Below are 24,590 nucleotides of genomic sequence, written 5' to 3' on the forward strand. Positions count from 1 at the left end.
CAGCTTGTTTTGAAGAAAAATTCTTCTGTTATTTCTTAATTTAATCAGTTCTCCTAGATGTCTACCAAAAACTGTAGAGCTGCTGCTGTTGAATACAGGCTGTCAATTGCATGTATTCTGTTGTATCATAGGTTTAATTCTTAGGAAAGTTACTTGGCATTTTCTTGGGAATTTGTGCTTTTAAACATCACTTTTAACAATTTTCTAAAATTGTTTTGTTACTGGGGGCTGGAAAGATGGCTCAGTGGTTGAGAGCACTGACTGCTCTTCCAAAGGATGTGGTTTTGGTTCCCAGCACCCACTTGGCAGCTCATACCTGTTTGTAACTCCAGTTCCAGGGAATCTGACACCCTCACAGACATAAACACAGACAAAACACTAGCGCATATAAAATAAATAAATCTTTAAAAAGCAGTATTTTGTTACTATTTAAAAATTATCTATGCGTTTGTGGCGGGTGGGTATGTTCCCAAGAGTTCAGGCTCCTAAAGAAGCCAGAAATGCTGGATGCATTTGGAGAAGGACTACTGGCCAGTTGTGGGCTTCCTGAAAAAGATCTCGGAACAGAACTAAGGTCCTTCACAAGAGCACTCTGGTGGTTTTGTTTGTTGGTTTGTTTTTGGGGTATTTTTTTTTGTGTGTGTGTGTGTTTTTTTGTTTTGTTTTTTTTTTTTTGTTTGTTTGTTTTTCATTTCTTACATGGGGTCTCTGTAGCCCTGGCTGTTCTGGAATATACTATGTAAACCAAACTTGCCTCAAACTCAGGAGCTCCAAATGCCCCTGGCTCCTGAGAGGTAGGATTAAAGGTGGGGACTGCTAGTATGTACTCTTAATTATTGAGCTATCTCTTCAAGCCAGCACTTCAGTTTTAAAGTGCATTAACTTTTTTTCTGAGTTAGAAAAAGAACAGTAAACTTTTCTTTTACTTTAAAGAAATTAAAAAGCATTTTTGCTAATGAAACATTGATACTAGCACACTAAAGAGTTCTGTCAACAATTCAGCTTAAAGTTTTTCAGTGGTTAAGAGCACTGAATGCTTTCTCTTCCATAGGACCTGGGTTAATTCCCAGCACCCACATGGCAGCTTACAACTGTCTCTACCTCTAAGATCTGATACCCTCACCTAGACATTCATGCAGGCAAAATACCAATACACATAAAAATAAAAATTTTAAAAATTTATCCTTTGAGCTCAACTTATAGTTGATATAATGGTTTTATTTGCAGGAATAAAGTGAACATTATAATAGTTATTTTATAGCAGAAGATGGTTAGCTATCTGCTATTTGATATGAATTCATAAATCAATGAATTGTATCGATTGCTGCACTTATGTTTTAGCTGCTTTCCTTTTTATCATTACAGAAAAAGCATTTATTTGGGGGAGACACATGTGTTGCTGAGGTCAGAGGATAGTGTAGTCTCTCCTTCAGGGATTGAATTTAGGTGATAAGGCTTGGCTACAAGCACCTTTACTCACCGAGCCGTTTTGCCAGCCCTCTTGGGCTACTTTACTACAAAATTCTTCTATTATTCTCGTTCACTATAAAGTGAATGCCTTGTTTTGAAAAGTCCAGTTTACTGTGAGACTAATGGCTGACTGTAGGCAGGGGTAGCTCATGTACTCAATTCTGTGGTACTGGAGATGGCTCATGAGAATGACTTCTTGACGCTCATGACTGTTTTATGTTGCTTTTACCAGGTGTGGAGTATGTAGAGGATTTCTCTTTTGGATTAAGTCTAAACTGTTCTTAATCCCTTGACCTATTAAAGCAACCATTCTAATGCTTTGACTTCTTAAAGCACCTGTCTTCAAAGCTTCAGTTTAGGACTGCTAGTCATTTACCTATGTGATTTTTATCAGAGTTTTCCCTTTAGTTTTCTAACCCTTCTTTGAATGACGTTGATTTTAATGTTATCCCTAGTATTTATTTTATGACTTCTTTCCCACCTTCAGTGGTCCTGTTGGTTGTATGGCTGTTCTTCAAGGACATCTCAAATGTCGCCTGGTGCTTTATTTGGCTATTGATAAGCTATTTCATCTTGTGATTATTAATTCTCGTAACATTTAAAGGTTCTAATCCTGATAACTCATTTTTCTGATACTGTACCTAAACTTGCAGTCACTTGGGCAGACTAGCAGTTGCTTGGGTAATCATCCGTGCAAGGCCTCCGTGCTGCTTAACCAAAACTCTCATAACTTGGAGGGCCTCCATCCTTTTATAGCTTATATCCTCTGCCCATTCTCATTCTCAGGAGCTAATTTGAAAACTCAGGAAAAAAAAAATCCAAGGGGTTTTTCAACATAACTGTATGGTAGTAGCAAAGTTTTCTAGAATCTTGACACCATTTATCTGCTTTATCCTGAGCTGGTTCGTTAATATCTTTGATGACCACAGTTTTCACATTTGATGTAGTCTACATTTATACTCCCACTCAATAGGACAGGGGCCTAAAGATAGACTTTGTTCTTAAGACTTGGGTCTAATCTGACCCATAAATGATAACATTGAATCTTCCTCTTTTGCTATACACATGTACTGTACGTGTGTTTGTGTGTGTGTCTGTCTGTGTCTGGTTGTTTGTGTTTTTTGTTTGTTTTTGGTCTGAACTATTTTTGATTGTTTATTGAAAATAGATTGTTCTCATATAGTATCTTGATTATAGTTTTCCCATCCTTTATTCTTCAAAGCACCCTCCCTTCCTCCCCTCCAGATCCACTTCCTTTTCTGTCTCTTATTAGAAAAGAACAGACTTTTAGGAGATATCAACAAAACATGATACAATGGGAAAGCCTCAAGAACAGACACAAGAATCAGAGACCAACTCCTTCACACACATAAAGCTGTGTGATGTGAGGAACAGGTGTAGGCCTTGTGCCTGCTGCTTCATTCTCTGTGAGATCATGAGCCTTGCTCGGTTGATTCAGAGTGCCCTGTTCTCCTGGTGTCTTCCGTATCTTCCCTCTCCCCTAAATTCACTCTACACTTCTTCTGTAGAGTTTCCCGAGGCAGGTTTTAAAGTCTCCCTCTCTCTGTAATGCCTGCCTATGGTCTCTGTGTTTATTTGTTTGATCTGCTGCAGGAGGGAGCCTCTCTGATGCATAAGGCTATGTGTATAGCAGAGTATCATTAGTAGTCATTTTACTGCTACTGTTTTTCTTTAGAACAGTAGTGTTGGTTTTCTATATCTCTGAACTATCTAGTCTCAGGTTCATGGTCATACAAAGAGTGCTGGATGTGAATTCCATTGTGTGGATATGGCCTTAGTCAAATCAGACATTGGTTGGCTACTCCTATAAATTCTTTGCCACCATTGCCCTAGCATATCTTGCAGGCATTATATAGGTCACAGGTTTTGTAGCTGGGTTAGTGTTTCCATTTCTCATTTGGGAGCCTGCAGATGACCTTCCCACAGGAAAGATACTAAAATATGTGGGTGAAGTGCTCATCGGTTCCACCTTGACTTCTCCATGTTCATTGAGTTGTGTGGAAGTTGTCCTGGCAGTGGAGCCCTGCAGAGTTTGCAAAGAGGAAGCCATTGTCTTAGCAACCCCTGGATTATTTGGGGTTGTCTCTGGTACCCTGCTGGCCAACCGTTCATTTGAATGACACCTAGTCCCAGTCCTGAAGAGTCCTTTAGTGATGAGATGGCCAGTTTGCACTCATTCCGTTCCATTATTAGGAGGCCTCGGTAGGATCACCATCACATGTCAGGGAGCTTCCCCTGCAGGAGGTTTCCATACTATACTTCAAATGCGCCTCGGATTCTACCTGTCTCTGCGTTCCCATCCTCAACCCTGTCTCCCTTCCCCCTCTTCCTGACCCTGCCATTTGTATCCGGCCCCACCTCAGTCCACCCAGAACATCTCTTTCTTCTCCCAGGAGATGCATAGTCCCCTCTATGCTTAGCCTCTCTGGATACGGATGGAGGTGTATCATCAGTCTTGGGTGTTTACTCACTGGCTAATAACCACTATAAGTAAATATATACCACATTTACATTTCTGCATCTAGGTTGCCTTACTCAGGATGATTTTTTCTACTTCCATCCATTTGCTTATAAATTTCATGATTTCAATTTCTTTTTATTTTTTTAATTTAATTTTTTTTTAGCAGCTAAGTATATTCCATTCTTATTCTAGGGAACACCTAGGTTGTTTCCAATTTCTATTTATTATTAACAGAACAGTAATGAACATGGTTTAGCAAGGGTCCTTGTGGTAGGATGAAGCTTCCTTTGGGCATATGCCCTACAGTAGTATAGCTGAGTCTTGAGGTAGATTGATTCCCAACTTTCTTAGGAAACACCATATTGATTTCCATAGTGGCTGTACACGTTTGCATTCTCATCAGCAATGGATGTGTGTTAGCCTTGTTCTACATCCTTGCCAGCATGAGATGTTGCTTGTGTTATTAATCTTGGCCATCCTGACAGGTATAAGATAGAATCTCAAAATAGTATTGATTTGCATTTCCCTGATGGCTAAGGATTTTGAACATTCCTTTAAGTGCTTCTCAGCCATTTGATTTCCCACTTTTGACAATTCTCTGTTTAGGTCTGGACCCCAGTTTTAAATTGTGTTATTTGATTTCTTGATACCTAGTTTGAATTCTTCATATGATTTGGATATTATTCTTCTATCAGATGCGGAATTAGTAAAAATATTTTCTTTGATTCTGTGGGTTGCTGCTTCATTTAATTGACTGTCCTTTGCCTTTTCATGCAGGTTTCTATTACCATAGTTGTGTAGTACAACTTGAAGTCAGGAATGGTGAAAGTGTTGCTTCCCTGATGTCTTTCTCAGCCCCTTTGTCATTGGTACATAGGAGGACCACTGATTTTTAGTTACTCTTGTATCCTGCTGCTTTGCTGAAGGTAGATATCAGAGCTCCCTGGTGGAGTCTTAGGGTCACTTGTGTGCATTGTCATATCATCTCCAAATAAAATCATCTCCTTTGACTTCTTTCTTTGGAACCTGGATCCCCTCCATCTTCACAGCTGTCTTCTGCTCTAGCTAAGGCTTGACGTTCTGTATTGAATGATTATGGAGAGAGTGGGCAGCCCTGTCTTGTTCCTTATTTTAGTGGAGTTGTTTTGCATTTCTAATTTGATATTGGTTATGGGCTTGCTGTAAATTCCCTTTTATATTTAGGTATGTCCTTTATATCCCTAGTCTCAGGACATTTATCATGATGTATTTTGTACTAATTAGATGGTGGGTATTTTTTTGTTGTTGTTTTTGTTTTTTTTTTGTTTGTTTGTTTGTTCTTTCGATTTGTTCATGTTGTGGATTATATTTATTGATTTTCATACATTGAACCATTCCTGAATCTCTCGGATAAAGGCTTCATGGTAATGGTAGATGGTTATTTTGATGTGTCTTTGAATTCAGTTTGCAAGGTTATTTTTTATTTTTTAATTTCTACAACTATGTTCATAAGGGAATATAATTCTCTTCCTTTGTCTTTATGCAGTTTTCATGACTTCGGTCTCCTAAAGTGAATGGGCAGTGTATTTTTTGTCTATTTTGTGGAGTAATTTGAGGAATATTGGTGTTAACTCTTTTATTTTTTTTTTTAAAGGCTGGTAGAGTTCTGTGCTAAACCGTCTGGCCCTCTGCTGTTTGTTTGTTTGTTTGTTGCTTGGGAGACTTTTAATGACTGCTTCTATTTTAATAGGGGTTATAGATCTTTTCAATTGCTTATCTAGTCTTGATTTAACTTTGGTAAGTGGTTATCGAGAAAATTATCCATTTCCTTTTGGATTTTCTAATTTGGTGGAGTGCAGGTTATTTAGGGATGTCCTACGATTGCCTGGCTTTCCTTGGTGTCTTGCTATTCCCCCTTTCATTTCTGACTTTGTTAATTTGGATAGTCTCTCTCTGCCTTTTAGTTAATTTGGATAAAGCCTTGTTGATTTTATTTTTTCTCAAAGAATAAACTGTTTCATTGATTTATTATTATTATTATTATTATTATTATTATTATTATTATTATTGTTTCTGTTTTATTGATTGCAACCCCGAGTTCATTCCTTGCCATCTACCACTTTTGGGTGTGATTTCTTTGTTTTAGAGCTTTCAGGTGTGCTATTAAATTGCTTGTATGAGATTTCTTTAGGTTATTTGTTTTTGTTTTGTTTTTTACAATTTTTTTTAATTTTTGGGTTTTTTTATTTTGTTTGTTTCTTTGTTTTTAAATGTAGGTGCTTATTGCTTTATTCCTACCTCTTAGAACTGCATTCATTATGTCCTGTAAGTCCAGATGTGCTCTGTATTTACGTTCATTGAATTCTGGAGCTAATTTTCACTCAGTAGAGTTGTTCCGTTTCTGTGAGTTTGTAAGCTTAGTGTTGCTTCTTGTTGATACCCAGCTTTAATGTGTGGTGCTCTGATAGCATTCAGAGAGTTAGTTCACTTTCCTTGAGTCTGTTGAGACCTGTTTTATGTCTAGAAATGTAGTCGACTTTGGAGGAAGTTCCAGAAGGTACTGAGAAGAAGGTATATGCTTTTATGTTTGGGTGAAATGTTCTGAAGATATTTATTAGGTCATTCAGTTGGTAATGTCTCTTAGCTCCATTATTTCTGCTTAGTCTTTGTCTGGATGACATATCCATTAGTGAGACTGGGGTACTGAAGTTTCTCACTATCAGTGTGTAAGGTTAATATGTGATTTAAACTGTGCTGGTGTTTCTTTTACAAACTTGAGTACCCTTGTGTTTGGGGCGTAGATGCTGAGAATTTAAATGTCTCTTTGGTAGGTTTTTCTTTTAATGAGTATGTAGTGTCCTTTTCTATATCTTCTGATTTGATTTGTTTTGGTTTGTTTTGATAGATATTCAAACAGCTATTTTACCTTGCTTCTGGGGTCCATTTGCCTAGAATAGTTTTTCCATCCCTTTACCCTGAGGTAGTAACTGTCATTGATGTTGAGTGTGTTTCTTGGATATAGCAGGATGGATCCTGTTTTCACTTCCCTTTTGTTAGTCTGTGTCTTTTTGCTGGGGGATTGAGGACCATTGATGTTGATAGATATCAATGTTTGGTTCTTGATTCCTTTTATTGGTGATGGTGGTGGTAGTGGTGTGTGTGTGTGTGTGTGTGTGTGTGTGTGTGTGTGTGTGCGCACGCACGCATGAGACTGCGCTTCCATTTTTGTGCATGCTTGTGCTTCCGTGTGTGCATGCTTCTCTTCTGAGTTTGCTGGTGTTTATTACCTGTGTTTTCATGGGTATAGTTTACCTTAATTTGGAGTTTACCTTCTAGCACTCTCTGTAGGAGTAGATTTGTAGGTAGATAGTATTTTAATTTGGCTTTATCATGGAATATTCTATTTTTCCTTCCACGGTGATTGAAAATTTTGCTGGGTATAGTAGTTTGGGTGGGCATCTGTGATCACTACAGCATATATGTCTAGGACTTTCTGGCTTTTAGAGTCTCTTTTCTAATTGGTCTTCCTTTATATGTTACTTGCTCTTTTTCCCCTTGCAGTTTTTAATATTCTTGTGGTATTATGTGGCGAGGAGACTACCCCCTACACCCGAGACACAGTTTCTCTGTGTAACAGTCCTGGTATTTGTTTTGTAGATCAGGCTGACCTTGAAATCTCAGAGGTCTGCCTTCCTTTACCTCAGTCCTGATAGGAAAGGCATGTGTTACATGCCCTGCCTCAAGGTGACTTTCTTATCTGGTTCAATCTATTTGGTAGTCTATGCTTCTTGTATCTCTACTAGACATCTGCTTTAGGTTAGGAGAATTTTGTGATAAACATTTTCTGGACCTTTCTTCTCCTTTCTCTATTCCTATTATTCTTAGGTTTGATCTTTTCATAGTGTTGCAGATTTCCTTTATGTTTTGTTTTGGGACTTTTTTGGAATTGAGATTTTCTTTGACCAATGTATCTATTTCTTCTATCATAGCTACAACATCTGAGATTCTCTCTTCTGTCTCTGATAGTCTGTTCATGAAGCTTGCGTCTGTAGTTCCTGTTGGAATTACTACATTTTTCATATCTTGCCTTCCTTCCTTTTGTAGGTTTTTTTTAATTCTATTTCTATATTCTTAAACAGTTTTCTTCATATCATCACACTGCTTAAGTTTTCCTCATTTCTGTATGGGATTTAGTCGTTACCTCTTTAGACCTCTGTCATCTTCGTATGGTTGGTTTTAAGTTCTTTTTGTTGTGCTTTAGCTATGTTGGGATATTGGGTCATGCTGTGGTATAGGATAACGAGGTTCTAGTGGAGATGTGTTATCCTGGTTGTTACTGTGTTTTTCTGCTGGTGTCTAGGCATCTGGAATTGGTTTGATTTTAGGCCTAGGTGCTGATTTCTGGATTTGTCTTTTTGAGTGTGATGCCTGGGTGTTGCCTGGGTATTGGGGGCTGACACATAGGAATAGGGTAGGCTAAGGGTGTAAAGAGATCCACAGGAGGGAGGAGAGCACAGTGTTCAAAGATACTGCTTATTTCGTCTACTTGGAATACCACTTCATCCCAGTCAGAATGACTAAGATCAAAAACTCAGGTGACAGCAGATGCTGGAGAGGATGTGGAGAAAGAGGAACACTCCTCCACTCTTGGTCGGATTGCAAGCTGGTACAACTACTCTGGAAGTCAGTTAGGAGGTTTTTCAGAAAATTGGACATAGTACTACCTGAGGACCCAGCTAGACTACTCCTGGGCATATATCCAAAAAATGTTCCAAACATACAACAAAGACACATGCACCTATGTTCATAGCAGCTTTACTTATAATAGACAGAACCTGTAAACAACCAGATGTCCTTCAACAGAGGAATGGATACAGAAAATGTGATACATCTACACAATGGAATACTACTCAGCTACTAAAAGCAATGATTTCATGAAATTCTTAGGCAAATGGATGGAAGTAGAAAATATCAGCCTGAGATAACCTAGTCACAAAAGAACACATATGGTATGCACTCACGGATAAGTGGCTATTAGCCCAAAAGCTCAGAATATGCAAGATAACAATCCACAGACTACATGAAGCTCAAGAAGAAGGAAGACTAAAGTGTGGGTGCTTCAGTCCTTAGAAGGGGGAACAAAATACTCAAGGGAGGAAATACAGAGACAAAGTATGGAGCAGAGACTGAAGGAAAGGCCATCCAGAGACTATCCCACCTGGGGATCCATCCCATAGACAGACACCAAACCCAGACACTATTATAGATGCCAAGAACTGCTTGCTGTCAGGAACCTGATATAGCTGTCTCCTGAAAGGTTCTCCTAGAACCTGACAAATAGCAGAGATGGATGCTCAAAGCCAACCACTGGGCACAGGGTCCCCAGTGGTGGAGTTAAAGGACTGAAGGAGCTGAAGGGCTTTGCAACACCATAGGAAGAACAATAATATCAACCAACCAGAGCCCCCAGAGCTCCCAGGGACTAAACCACCAACCAAAGAGAACACATGGAGGGACCCGTGGCTCCAGCTGCATATGTAGTAGAAGATAGCCTTGTAGGACATCAGTGGGAGGAGAGGCCCTTGATCCTGTGAAGGCTCGATGCCCCAGTGTAGGGGAAGGCCAGGGTAGGGAGGACCAGAGTTGGTGGGTAGCACCCTTATAGAAGCAGGGGAAGAGGGGATGGGATAGAGGTTTCTGGAGTAGAAACTGGGAAAGGGGATAACATTTGAAATGTAAATAAATAAAATATCCAATTAAAGAAAAGAAAAAAGTGGGAATGGGGGTGGGGGACAGGCAGTGAAGAGAGGTCACCCCACAGGGCATGATGTAGTACTGGGAATGAGACTAGGTATGGGTTAGAGAAGGGAGGTCCCTGCTTGGAATTGAGGGATAGGATAAAGCAGCAAATGGGGAGAGGGAAGGTAGAAGGGGAAGGTCTGTGAACTCCACAAGGGATGCAGGCAGAGGAGGAAAGAAAGCAAGCTTCAGCAGGCATTCCTTTGCAGAGCTCGAAATGAGGCTGGGCTATTGGATCTGTGGAACAGATGGAGAAGAGTGGACCTGCAGGTATCCTGTGTGCTTTTCTCGATTGTGGTGGGTTAGCAGTTGGGCAGGAAGTTAGAAGGGGAAGATCTGTTAGAATCCATAGGATTGGAAGTAGGAAGAGCTGCCGTGAATGTTGTGCTACAGAGTTGAGCATGAGATTCCAGGTTTGGGTTTGGAGGGGAAGGAGGGAGTGATGAAGGTTGGCTTACCTGTGTCCTTGCCCTTCTGTTCTCAGCTCTGTCTCCTGTTCCCAGTGAATTCCTTATTGGTGTTGGAGGCTAGGAGAGTGGGATGATAGAGAGAAGGAAGGTTTGGTGAAAAGATCTTTGTGATTCAGAGTCAGAGAGAAGAGGGAGACCTCAGCAGGTTTCCTGCTACAGAGCTGAGGATGAGACCAGGAATCTGGAGGAAGGAGGAAAGGTATGGGTCCACTGTTAGCCTACTTGACTGGAATGGCCCTTGAGTGAATCAAATGTCATTCCTTGAACCAGGCTTTCTGAGACCACCTTTGTAGACTTAATTGTTCCCTAAACTTGGAGGGTTACTTAACACTGCACAGTGATGTTTATTTTAAGATTTACCACCTTTTATTTGTAGATGGTCTTGAAGGATTAACATTTAACATTTCAGAGTTGCATGAAATCAACATACAATGTTAAGAAATAATATATCCTTTTACATTGAACTTAGATACGGTTTTATTCTTTGGTCTATGTAGTCTAGAGTATATCCATATCAGTTGTATTTACATGTCAAAAGAAGTAATGTTTCATGAGATTTTTTTTATATGAAGAGAAGACAAGTTTGTGTTATCAGTTTAAGTCTAAAGAAAATATTTTAAGTAGTCAAGTAAAACATATTCATAACTATTTGTGGTTTAATGTATTTTATATACTACAAAGGTCTACTGCGTGTGAATTTTCATCAGTCTTAAGCATTGCCTAAGTGAAATGTCCTTTAGTGATACTTGTTGTTTTCTGTGCTAAACTTACCAACCAGCCTGTTTGATTACATGTGTGACTTATACATTAAGGCAGTAATTGGATGGGTCCTTAGTAAACTCAATGCTTTATCTTCTTGCTAGCTTCTATTTTCCTGTAAGGTAAGTTATACCATTCACTCTTACAAACCTGAGTTTTGTTACTCTGTCACAAGCAGATTGGTTACTCTTACCACATCAGTAAACAGGTATTTTCTGAAAAGCTGAGTCTGCACTGAAGTGTTCTTGGGAAGCGTCTCTGAGGCTTGTCAGCTGCTTCTTGGGATTCTTTCTGTTTTCCACCCCAAAAGGAACTTCTCAACATAGCATGAGCCCTCCTCAGCTGTACTCTCCTGTTGTTACCCTTTACACTCAGACATACTCAGTTTGATTTTTCTGAAATGCTCTCTCTCTGTGTCCATGCCTCCTGGATTTAAGTGCTTTTTAAAGTGTACTAGAACTTTTCCTTGATTAAGCAGATACCAATGTGTCTAATTCTGTGTACGCTTTGCCCTATTTCTGACTACTTAGACTTCTAGAATGATATTTTTAATCAAACAGAATATGAGTTAAATACGTCCCACATTAGAAGCTTTGTTGCCATGACAAAATACCTGACATGATTAAATACAAAAGCATTAAGCTTTATCAGCCCATGACAACTGCTCCCTTGTTTCTGACAGTTTGCAGAGGCAGGAGAGCACTTGTCATTTCGAAAAGAAGACAGAAAGGCACATGGGCAAGGGATTGGAACAAATTGTACCTTTTAAAGATACTCCCGAGGGACTTCATTTCTCTCATCAGTGCCCACTCACCTTTTAGTCCTACCACGTCCCAGTAATGCCATCAGATTATGACCCCATCCGTGGATTGTCCACTCAGTAAGTTTGAGCTTTCGTTATTTTGGGTCAATTATATTATCTCTCACTTAGCAGCCTGGAGATGAGTTCTTTTGAGGGTATGTTTCAGTTTCAACCTAGTACTCCTGTGTTTCATGGATTCTTGGTAATCTAAAATTTGGGAACTCTCGCACTCGCTTCCGCTCGCTCGCGTGCGCGCTCTCTCTCTCTCGCTCTCTCGCTCTCTCGCTCTCTCTCTCTCTCATTTATGTTTGTCATTTAGACTGGAATTTCTTTTGTGAAATTTCAATTTCCATCTTAGGTTTCCTCATTTCTATGAAACTTATATATCCAGTTTTTCAATTTCTATAGCACTTCCTTATACTGTGCAAGTTTATGCCCAAATGCTATCTTATTTGATATGTTAATCTTGGATTATAAATTTTGATAACACTGATTCTTTATGATTTCATTCATTCGGTTGTCACATTCTAAACTATTCTAAATGATATTGCTCTGAGTGCTGGAGGTGTAACTGTCAGTAAAAACACGCTTTTATGCTAAGTCCCTGATCACTGCTAGCCAGATATCAGCTGTATATTAGAGGTTTTGGAGTTTTGTTTGCTTTGAAATATGTTACCTGTGTAGCCCAGGCAGAATACAAACTTTTCCTAGCCAAGTCTACCCTCAAACTTGTAATCTTCCTGCTTCAGTTTCCTGACATTACAGACATGTGTCACCGTAACCAGCAGGACAGCACAGTTTTGCTTTGTAGATTTATTTCTGTTATGATATAATTGATTTATAGTGCTTTGTTATTGTGTGAAATTATTAAACTATAACTGTGTGACAAACACAGACATAAATAAATAGTTCCTGTCACTGAGGTAAGAGACACTGCCGCCCTGTTTTCTAATTGAAATTCAGGTCCTCTCCTCAAATTTGAGCCACTGGGTTAGTGCTGCTTTGCTCTTCTGCAGTCATTCTTGTCTCCAGAAGAATTTTTCTTAACTACTCACCATATCCTACCGTGTTTCATTGATATTATAGCCTTACGTTTAAATATTAAATCTGATAGTTTCACCTCTTGATATCTGGTTTGGGCCTCCCATCTTTCCTATACAGCAGCTAGCACGTTTGATTGACCAAACTGTGGCCTCTTGAATTGACCTTCCAAAGTGACCTGTCATAGTTCTGTTCTCAACTTCTCTCCCCTTTTGTTGTATTGTCGTAGAATGCCCATCTTCTCATAACTTGAATAGCCACAAGGTCAAGACCATAGACATTTCCTTGCTGCTTTTCTAAAGCACCAAGCAATGGCTTATTCCTGAGTACATGTTAATTAGTGAACTCAATAGAGTTTAGTAGAAGAATCATTAAATTTGAAATTAGGTACTTGGGTTCTATTTTTAAGTTTATAACCAAGTAGCTGTATGATTTAGGTCGTTTAAGATGTTTCCTTTTATTATTGCCTAGAAAAGGTTTGTTTAAGTACCTGAAGTATGAATTCTGAAGTTTTGTATTATTCTAGGTTGAAATGGTGTGTTTTCTGTTCTTTTGGAGTAAAACGATTTTCACATGTTTAAGAAATCTTCCTCAACATATTTTGCTATTAGCCACTGAACATTTTAAACTGTTGAGAAACAGGGGAAAAAAAGGTGAAGGTCAATGGGTAATAAATAGTCTTTCTCCTTTTTGTTACCTAACTTACTCAGGAGAAGATAATTGAAACTATTTAGGGGGATGTGAGCCCCAAGTTTGCATGCAAATATGCCTTCTAATAGTAAATAGTGTGTGTTTCCTTTCAATTTGTTTGCCAGCAGGAGACCTACTTTAATGAAACAACAATGTCAACTTCACTGAAGGTGACATAAGTTTCAAAGTTTGAAATTTAAAATTGCAGTTTGTTTGTATTTCTCTATTGAAGTTTTGTTTCTAGCAAAAGTTTTGTCAAGCAAAAGAAAGTATGGGTATTTGGCATTTTTGATTTCTTGGAGAGCTACCTAATTTTCATTGGTTAGATTTTTTTTTAACCTGCTCAGAAATTATTACTGACAAAAGTTGAAATAGTCATTCTAAACCATTCCTCGCTCTTCATGGCCTTAGATTTCACGAGCTTCTTGTGTCCTAACTGCTTCATAAGTTAACTTTCCTGGTTTCAGTTGTCAAGGGGGTTTGAACAGCGGCAGTGAGTGAATCCAAATAGAAACTGTGTGGCCGAGTTATTACTTTAAGGCCCCAATAAAACCATCAAGATTACATGGTGGCATGCTTGAGATTCAGCCAAGACGGTCTTTGAAGCTTCAGTGCATCTGTTCAAAAGTTTTGTGTTGTGAAATTTGCTTAACTCCGTAGTTACATTTCTTTTTTTTTTTCACAATTAAAAAACTGCATTTCTAATAGTTACATTTCTTCAAAAGTATCTTGTTAAAGAAATTTTAAAAAATTCAGAACATTTAAGAGACTTGAAAACGTTCAAATCTGATAATACTACAGTTGCTTATGCTGTAGAACTTGGTCTAAGTTAGTACTAGTAAAATAGTAAATTAATGAGACAATTCTCCAAAAATTACAATTTGACAGTGTCCTTCTATATGTGTGTGGAAAGAAGAAACTATAGTGAAGTTGTTTTCACTAGTTTTAAAAGAACCTCTTTCCCTAGATCCATGCTGTCTGGTAGAAGTAATGTTTGCTTTTAGCATCATGTATGTAGTCCTCTCACAGGGACACCTTCCAGGGAAGATTTGATTTCCTTTAGGAAATTCCTGTTCCTGTTATATAACACGTGCTTAGCACAACATGTGGATGAGGCTTTCAAAAGCTTTTTTCAGCTTCACTTCAGAAGGGGAAAGTGACATAGTAAGTTGTACAGATGCGAGTTTGACTTTTGATTTGTACATGAGGTAAAATACTGAGAATATAACAGCTTTGTCTTTCTCAATGTGAGTTTAAGTTTGTCTTTGGCTTCATATTTGATCAGTCTTTCAATTTTTTCAACATTATCTCTAGAATGTTTTTTCTCCTTTAGGTACCAAAGGTAGAATGTCATTATTTTGGAACCTGGATCATTAAATCTGTTTTTCTGATTTTTGATGGATTATTTGTACATTACATGGTTTGCATCTTTTTAATGGTAGAGTTGTTAACAGCAGTATCTCAGTATAGTTTGTGATTTGAAAGAAGAGAAGTGGTAGCCTTCTCCAGTTTATCATATATAACTTTTAGATCAATTTTCCTGCAATAGCATTTTATAGCAGTAGTTTTATTAAATGTGACTAAAATATGGTTTTACTATTAAGGATAGAAATGACTGTGCTGTTACATTGACAGCGGGTCTGTGAGTGGCTGTATTGCTGACCTTGGGATTCTGGGCTGCTAGAACCATTTTCAAGCCAGGTTGGGTGAGGCTCACTTTGTCTACAACACCCAACTACTACAACTAGTAATTCAAAACTTCTTTGCCATTTACTCTGTAATTGTAAAGAAGCCAAGGCTGTTGAAGAGTCTTTTGTGATTACATTCAGGGTATAGACAGTACAGAACTTCAGTTACAAACTACAGGTCAGACAGTGGAGAATGTAAAGTACAGTAATATAACCATGAATGCAAAACCAAATGAAAGATGCCTATTTGTATCCAGTTGCCCGAGTTTAAGGCAGTAAAACATGTGCCAAAAAAGTAGACTTGAGCCAGATTTGATAGACCTTTTAAAAGCAGTCCTATTTAAGAAGCACCTCTCAACTTCCTTATTTGAGAAATTCTCTATCTTCTAATGACAATAATCACTTCGTTCTTACTCTTACCCAGTTCAGTGAGGTAGATTGGATTGTTGTCTCCATGGAAACAAAGGTCCACTGTTTGGATGGTATGCGGGAGCCACTCAGCTAAGTAGATCAGGAGTTGATGAGGAATCCTGTTCTGCCTGCACACTTCTTCAGTCAATGGTCTTTACTCTCTCACTTTGTGCAGTCAGTCAGGGACTAAAGAGCTGGCTTGAGTTGCTTTTTGTTAGTGTTGTTTTGTTTTTTGTCTGTTTCTTTAGAGATGTGCCTTGGCTTCTGACTCTGAATCAGTCTTCCTGCCTCAGTTTCCTTTACCGTTCACTACAGGCCTGGCTTTGCGTCTACTGTTCTTTGTGTGTATTCTGAGACAGGGTCTTACTATGCGGCCTCTTGCCTCTGGCTGGCATTGAAGGTATATGCCACTATGCCCAGCCTGATAGTTTTAAAGTTTACTGGTTTTGTTCTTAAATGAATTAGACAATGATGAAGAAATTAGTACTTTCACCATATTTCATACTCTTAATTTATTGTTGTTGTTTTTTTTTTTTCTTGGAAATAGATTTTCCCCCTCATGGGAGGTATCCTGATTATAGTTTTCCTTCCATCTACTCCTCACATTTTCTCCCCACCTCCCCTCCAGTCCAGATCTACTCCCTTTCTATCATTTATTGGAAAATAAGTAGGCTTCTAAGTAAATAGTAAAATAAAATATAATAAAAGAAAAGAAAAACTAACACATTGGATTAGGACAACTTTCCAGGGAAAGTTACAAGAAACAGATGTAGATGTGGAGACCCACTTGTTACCTAGGACTCACATTTTAAAAAGTTAATAAACTGGAAGCCATAAATACATATATGAAGAATCTTGTGTGTGTGTGTGTGTGTGTGTGTGTGTGTGTGTGTGTGTGTGTGTTAAAATGCAATAATCTCAGGCTAGCAAATAGAGGGACACACAGACAAGAATCAGCAAACAATGCTCATTGATATCTCTCAACATTAGTGGTTTCAATTCCCCACCAAAAAGGCATAGATTAAGAGAATGAACAGGAAAGAACCATCTTTCTGCCTCATCCAAGAAACACACCTTATCAAGAATAGACACTGTCTTAGGTTGTTAAAGGGATAGAAAAGATCTTCCAAGCAAATTGCTAAGAAGCAAGCTGGTATAGTTTATTTAATATCTGACAAATAAATAAACTTCAAAATCAGTCAATATAGGGAAGGACACTACATACATATCAAAGGAAAAATCCACCAAGAACGCATTTAACTTTGTATTATCTATGCACCAAACACAAGGATGTGCAAGTTCATAAAAGAAAAACTACGAAGCTTGAATCACATATTGACCCTCACCTGCTGATAGTGGGAAATTTTACTGTCTCACTCCTGCCTGTAGTCAGGCCATTCAGACAAGCACTAGATAGAAACACTAGAGCTAAGTGATGTTAAAAACTAGATGAGCCTAACAGATATTTATAGAACATTTCACCCAAACGAAATCAACAGTCTACTTAGCACCTCATAGAACTTTTTCCAAAATTGACCAGATATCCTTAATTTATATGGAGTATTCTTGGGAATAAATTTTGAATGTTTGGTCTATTTTACATGTATTCACATGCATGTGATACTTTGGTAATTTGAAGAGAATTATGGAAGTGACACCCCATACTGTAGTTTAAACTAAGTATTTGTTCTTAATACCTAAATGCTACAGGAACAAGATATTTTAATATTAAAACCAGTTTTCTTAAAACTAATTTTCAAAATGTATAGAGAGTTTTCCAACAGGGTCCCCAAACATTAATAATTTATTGTTAAATTTATTTGTTTCTTTTTTCATACAGGGTGTGATAGGTATACAGCTGGTTGTTACCATGGTGATGGCCAGTGTCATGCAGAAGATTATACCTCACTATTCTCTTGCTCGATGGCTACTCTGTAATGGCAGGTAAGGAAGGGATAGGCTGATTGAAATGGGCACATTTTTTGTTTGGTTTGAGACAAGCTTTTCTATAGCCCAGGCTGGCCTAGAATTCACTATGTAGTTAAGGTTCCTTCAGTTCCCTGTCTTTATCTTTCTGCCTTAAAAGTACTAGGATTGTGAGCATACACCAGCTCTCCTGGACAAGCCTGGAGGCTCCCGCATAGAAGGCTGAGGAACTTCCTCCATGTACTAATTTCAGTCTGATTGTAAAATAACAGCGTGAATGTTAGGAGAAAATCTTGCTCTCTCTTGACATGGTGGTTTAACTGTGTAGCACAAAGGCTTAGGACAACAGATAAAATTCAGTTCCGAGTTCCATTCTTTCTTTTCCTTCTGTCTACTCTGACCACTGAAAATAGGAAATACCTTTCTAGTTACCTTGAAAATCTGGTCAGCAAGAGGGCGAAAAGTTTGAAGCAAGTGCTTAAATGTTGGAAATAAATTAGAATAAATGCCATGCTTTTAATGATTTAACTTAAAAATTAGTATAAGAACCAGATACTCTTTGTTTTATTGCAGATAATTTTAATCTCAATTCAGTGAGGAAGGAGGGGAATTATATTGTATTATTTAATGTATTGTACTGTAAGCATAATACTATTTATCTCCTTTGCTTCTAAAAAAGACTTAGGTTGACATGCTAGGATTCTCATAATATAATAAAATGAGAAAAAAAGAAGTTAGATGATAAAGTTATAGAGAAGTCTGTATACAAAAATACAAGCTGTGAGCAATCCTGTGCAGTTAGGAAATGTCAGTGATAAATAGCTACTTGAGTAGCTGATCAAATGCTGGCTACTGTTTTTGTTTAGATCTTTGAAGTTTCAACACCATGAGTGGCTCTCTTACTAATAATTTTTTTGTACAGCAAGACAAGTAAGCCTTTACTTTAAGCTATTATCTTTACAGAATTTAAGTTTCCTTCACCTTTATTTGCTGTTTTATTCGTGTTTGTTATGTTTTATACTTTTTTCTTTGTGATAGTCAAATATAGGAAAATATTCAAACTTTAAAGTTTTTAATACTGCATATTTGCATGTGTACTTATTATGTACTGAAATAAACTGTCCAAGTTTATTTTAAGTGAATAAAGAGTGATGGACATTTTTGATAAAATTGTCTTGTGACTGGAATTTTATGTAGGTTTAATCTACCTTCCATAATCTTGTAACTTAATTTCTATTCAATAGATTATGAAAGAATAAAATATCAGCTGGGCCAGTTATCATTAGGCTTAAGTAAATGACTTAGAAATAAACATATAAAATCTTAAATTATAAAATAAACTTGTTAATCTCAAAGTAATATGTTATAAGCTTTTCAGTTGAGCCCATGGTTTGTAATGTATATGTTCAGAGGTAAGAGTTCTTACTGAGCTACATTCTATGGAAGTTTGATCTCTTTTTTTTTTTTTCTTTTTTTTTTCTTTCTTTTTTTTTTTCCTTTCTTTTTTTTTTTTTTCTTTTCTTTTTTTCGGAGCTGGGGACCGAACCCAGGAAGTTTGATCTCTTATAAGATGTGTCATAAGACTATTTAAATAATTTAAATGATACTCAGTCTTTAAAATGAAACATGAAGTTGATTTTCTTGTGTTTGTAACTTGTTCTTGTAAACAATTTATATTGATTAAGGCTTCCTTTAATGGTAAATGAAGTTCTATTAAAAAGCCATATATTAGAGAAAGGTTACTTTTCTATTCTTATTTCCTGTTCTTACTGTTTTGTCTTGTGTTTTAAAATTACCAACCTTTTTAAAGTTTTATGCTGACATCATTTGAAGTCAACATAAGCCAATTCTCAGGACTGTGAACTAACTCAATAGAATAAGGTCATTGATTTATAGCATTTAGGATTAATTACTCTACTGTCGACCTTCAGTGATATGAAATCATACTGTTTTTAAAATTGATACCATCCTAGTGGCTTATGTACGATTGGTCATAAATGATAGTTTTTATTTGAAGCCATTTGAGCAATTGAAAACTATTATGTGATGGCTTGGGAATTCTATGTTAATAGAACGGTTTAGTAAGACCATTCACGTGAGTAGATACTACCGTTTTTGAAAGTAGTGGGTTTTTTTTTTATTGTTGTTGTTATTTAAAAAGGAAAAAAAAAAACCCTGTAAAGTCTTCGTATTCATATAAAGTATACTGACAAATTTTTAAAAACCCAGTACACCATTTGGATATTCTGAGTGAAGCAGGAAAGAGATATATTGGGACATGTTGTAACCTCCGGAGTTCCAGTGCCTGGTTAATATGGCTTCACTTGTGTCAGACAGGAATGGGGTCAACTGAGGCAGCAGTGTGTTTGGACAGCTGCTCAGGTGGACTCCTCACAAAATGGTGATGAAGGAATTTAGTTATCTTTTAAGTGGTGAAAGAGATTCTACTCGTTCTGCATTTCATGGGCTTTTCTCTCTATGACCTCGGAGTTGACTGTTAAAATGCTATGCTGGTTAGCAAGTGAGGAGTGGACGATGAATCAAAAGATTCTGGGGTATCAAGCCTAGAAGTCAGACTCCCACATTCATAAGCTGGGCCTTTTGGCGAGTAGCAGCTGATGTCAAGGGAAGCTGAGGTGATTGTATTGTACTTGGAAATACCAAGATTAGTGCGTAGTTGTGTTTCTGTTGGAATAGGTAGTGTCAGTTCCACTTTACACGAGGGACAAGTTGTGAGTAATGTACTCAGGCCATATGATGAGAAGTAACCACTTCCAGACCTTCCTTTCGAAGCCCAAGTCATGGTCTAGTGCAGTAGTTCCCCTAAAGCTGTGATGGTGCTTTGCACTGCATTCCATCACAGTCTGAAAACGCTGAATGGAAAAGCTTCAGAAATAAACAGCTTGTTAAGTGGCACACCATTCTGAGTAACGTAAGGAAACTGCACTCTGTTCCTAATTGCTCACACTGCACGTGACCTGCCTGTCTGTCAGTTAATCCCAGGTAGGGACGAGGTTTACTTTTGTGATACCACGGTGCTTTATTCAAGTTATATTTACATCATAGATCAGGTTGCTTACATCATATACCCCTCCTATTATCTGATCACCCAGGCATTGTATTACCTCACTCTGTCGCAAAACAGGTCAGTAGTACCGTGAGATTGTGAGAGGAAACATTAACGACTTTTATTATAGTGTCTTGCTATCGTCTTTCTACTTGTTTCTCATTGCTACTTTCTTATTGTACCTAATTTATAAATTAAACTTTATCAAGAAGTATATATGCATAAAAGCAGCATATATAGGGTTTGATGTGTCTGCAATTTCAAATACTAAGGTTATATGGTACATACCACTGAATAGGGTGAACTCCAGTTTGCTACATTGATGGCTTCTCATGCACTCTACATCTTGTCCTGGAACTGTCCTGTGTGAACAGGATTGTAAATGTGATCTCTAGCCATGGGTAGAACTGAGATTCCTGTTGGCACTTGAGTAAATAGTAGGGTTGTCTTTTTCTCCTCTGTCCGTGAAGTGCTTTGTCTCTCAGAGTGTCATGGATGTGTCCTGTGTCCTTATATAAACACATCACACACTCACACGCAGATGGTTGCAGCTAGTATATGATCGTACTTACTGTGTTCTTAGTGGTGTTCCAGAATCTAAATCCTAAAACTCATCTGGTCCTAAGCATTTGGTTACAGGTTTACTTGGCCTCACTTACATGAAATGTTAGTGTTTTTGTTTTGTAAGATTGCTAGACTACGGTGAAGGAATTTCTCCTTTAATACGAAGCTGTATAGTGTGTAGCATTTCTAGGCCAGTAACCTATGAGCTCTATTGCTGACCTTGAAAACAACTCTAGAATCTGAGACTTTAAGATGCCCAGTTTCTCACTATAAGGACAGTTCTGAGAAGTTGCTTTCTTTACGTAGAGTGAGCAGCTTTCTCTACGTAAAACTGTTGAAATTAAAGTGACTTGTTTTGAAGCTTGCTTGGCCCCTCTTTTGCAGAGGTAAGTGTTAGGTGACAGTCTTTCTACCTCTGAGTGGTGGGTTTCATGAACAGCGTGCTTCTGACGCCCATGCTTCTTTCCCTTACCTTGCTTTTCAGATTTCCCATTGCTCAGCCTGAGTCTCATGCATGCAGTCCTTCTCTTTACACGTTCTTTTTCTAATCTCTCACTTGGCTCTGCCTCCTTCAATCGTACATCTCTTAGCAGAAATGTATTTAGGGGTTTGTGAGATGGCTCAGGGGGGGAAAGTGCTTGCCACACAGGCGTGAAGGCCTGAGTTCAGTTACTCAAATTCATGGTAGAGGAAAAAGCTAATTTGCTACATTTGTGCCCTGGCACGCATGCTCTTGTACTATCATATTCATTCTCTCTCTTTCTCTCTCTCTCTCTCTCTCTCTCTCTCTCTCTCTCTCTCTCTCTCTCTCTGTGTGTCTGTCTGTCTCTGTCTGTCTGTCTGTCTCTCTGTCTCTCTCTGCCTATCTGTCTATCTGTCTGTTTCTCTCTCTGTCTCTGTCTCTCTCTCTCTCTCTGTCTCTCTTTCTGTCTCTCCTCCCCCATCTCTTTCCCTCCCTCCCTCCTTTCCTCCCTCCCTCCCCCATCTCTTTCTCTCTCCCTTTCCCTCCCTCCCTCCCTCCTGTCCTCCCTTCCTCCCTCTCTTTCTCTCTAATAGTTCGGTCAGATATACTGCCATATTGTTTCCTTCCATATTGTGTGGGCAGGGTGATGTAACATCTCAGTATTCAGTTGTTCGCATCGTTTTTGCTTCTTGTTGGTTGCATGTTGTCTGAATGAACAATCTGTAGGCTCCCTTTTATGGGAGAAACCTATTCAAATGCACAGTAGGTAGGACCTCAGCCCTAATGGAAAGAGCTAAATCTCACCTTCTGCCTTTATGGAAGTTAGAGTCCTTGCTCTCTTTGCCTTAGCTAACTTCCAGGTCCAGAATGTTCCTTGAAATTTCTCAACAAATAGCAGAGGATTATTTCTCCCCACCTGTAGACATTTAGAGTGAAAACTAAGCTTGTGATCAGTTTCTGCCTTTGTCAGTGTGAGCTGCTATAACGAAGTACCATAGACTGGGGGCTGGTAAAATCAAAAACCTGTGTCACAGTTCTACAGCTCAGACAGAGATCAGGATGGGCTGATCCTAGTTTCCTAGTTTGCTCGCTGACTCTTTGTATCCTCAACATGGCAGAAAGTGTAAGTAAAGCTCTGTTCTGAAAGAGCATGGAGCCTATTCACTGAGACTCCATGGTTATGACCTCATTTCTTTCCCAGAGCCCAGAGCCAGATATTCTCACAATGGCTACTAGATTTTAACAGAAGAGTTTGGGAGGCACAAACATTCTGTTTCTAGCAATGTCCTGTGTTATATACAGTGCAGTAAACTTTTTCATAATTACATGGTCAAAGTTTTATACCTTGTTCTTTTAATACTGCTTTTGTATACTTGTCAATATTCAGATTTCCATTTAAACTTTCTAAAGAGGATTGGTGTAAATGGCACTGCTCTTAACTGCATGTGAAGTCCAGACTGGTAATTTTGTTGTTTCCTCTACTCCCTCTTCAGTGTTGCTGAATTGTTACCGTGCTCACATATTTTATGGAAGTGGCTTATATGAGAATGACTGCTGTAAACCTGACTCAGGAATTTAGTAAAGTACAACAGCAGCTTAACTTTATTATTTGGAAGATTACTACTAATATAAATTCAACATAAGTTTAAAAAAACAAAACAAAACAAAAACACAGAGTAAGTAGCAAACCAAGTTACCTGCTGGCAAATATATTGAAATTAATACATTTAAATGTAAGAGTTTCAATCATAGTGAGAGCCTTTTATAGTATGAAAAATAAAGATGACAAACTGATATATATATATATATATATATATATATATATATATATGGTATCAGATTAATTAAATGCTGATGACCTACAGGTAATCAGTGTCAATTTTACTGTATTTCTTCCTAATCTTTTCTACTTGGTTTTGTCCATTAGTTATGCCATAGTGTGTGTAGAGATTTCCATTATGCTTTTTACTTAGCATGCTGAACGATCTTCCTTTAAGTACTTTCTTAGAGCCATGCTAGAAAAGCACACTGCAACATGCAGTTATTTTCTTGAGACAAAGTAGAGAAAATGGGAACCATGTGTTGTTGAATGGAACTGTGTACAGAGTCCTGACTGTTAGTAAAGGAATCAGGCAAGGACCCTTCTGAGTCTAGCCTGTTGGTTTACAATCCAGAATAATCTGCCTGCCAGTTCTTCTGGCCTTCCACAGGTTTACAGAGCATCAAACAAGTCTCAAAGTGTAAGTGCAGTGCCTCTCTCCCAAGTTAATATAAGATCCACCCTCCGTTCTCTCACCTGTAGACTCCCGCATGCTCTGATCCTTTCTTAGCTTCTGAGTTTACCCCCTGCATTTTCTGCTGACCTTATTTGCCCATTGGCTTTTTAGTTACGTATTTTTTAGGCTTTTGTGCTCTCAGACATGCTGTTTCAATGTTCTTCTCTCAGTTTCTTACTCATTAGGATGCTGTTAAAATCCTGTTCCAGGGAAGTTTTCTTGTTTTCTTCGTTTTTTACTATATCTAATAAGTGAAGACTCATATTTTTCACATTCATTTGTTTTTTTTTTAATGTGGTATCACAACTTCCAATTTATTTTTCATTAGAAAAATAATTCTACCCTGACTGGAATAGAATCATCAAAGTGGGCAGACTTTTGGCTTTTATTGGATTTGATTTTGAATCACGTGTATAACCATGTCAGAGTATTTGGATCTTATTGGACTCTCCATAGATCATCACCATAGCTGATGAATAACTGGGAGGTAGACCAGAAATGCATCTTCTTCATTGGCTCCCACATCATTGTAGTTTAGATGTAAAAATATTACTAAAGAAAATAATTTTAAATTATCTAATAAGAACTATACTATGTATTTCATTTAGAAAAATGGACTTACAAAAATAAGTTAGGGATCAGAGAGAGGGCTCAGTGACTGAGAAATACTTGCAGTGCGGCTGTGAGGACCTGAATTGGATCC

The 24,590-nt window shown here is 38.0% G+C and overlaps 1 protein-coding gene across 20 annotated transcripts in view; it reads left to right on the forward strand.

Moving 5' to 3' along the window:
• Tmem161b (transmembrane protein 161B) overlaps positions 1-24,590 on the forward strand; it is a 79,740-nt gene that overhangs the window by 17,863 nt on the left and 37,287 nt on the right. For 14 of the 20 annotated variants that reach the window (XR_015662197.1, XR_015662186.1, XR_015662193.1 and 11 more), the window contains 1 exon segment: positions 17,432-17,535. Coding sequence is in view for 9 of the 14 variants with exons in the window: in XM_087621604.1 (XP_087477730.1) it covers positions 17,432-17,535 (104 nt within the window). In the remaining 5 variants the exon portion in view is untranslated. 20 annotated transcript variants of the gene reach the window in all.

The sequence above is a fragment of the Rattus norvegicus genome, chromosome 2, assembly GCF_021556685.1.
Source record: "Rattus norvegicus strain SHRSP/BbbUtx chromosome 2, alternate assembly SHRSP_T2T, whole genome shotgun sequence".
Taxonomy (NCBI): domain Eukaryota; kingdom Metazoa; phylum Chordata; class Mammalia; order Rodentia; family Muridae; genus Rattus; species Rattus norvegicus.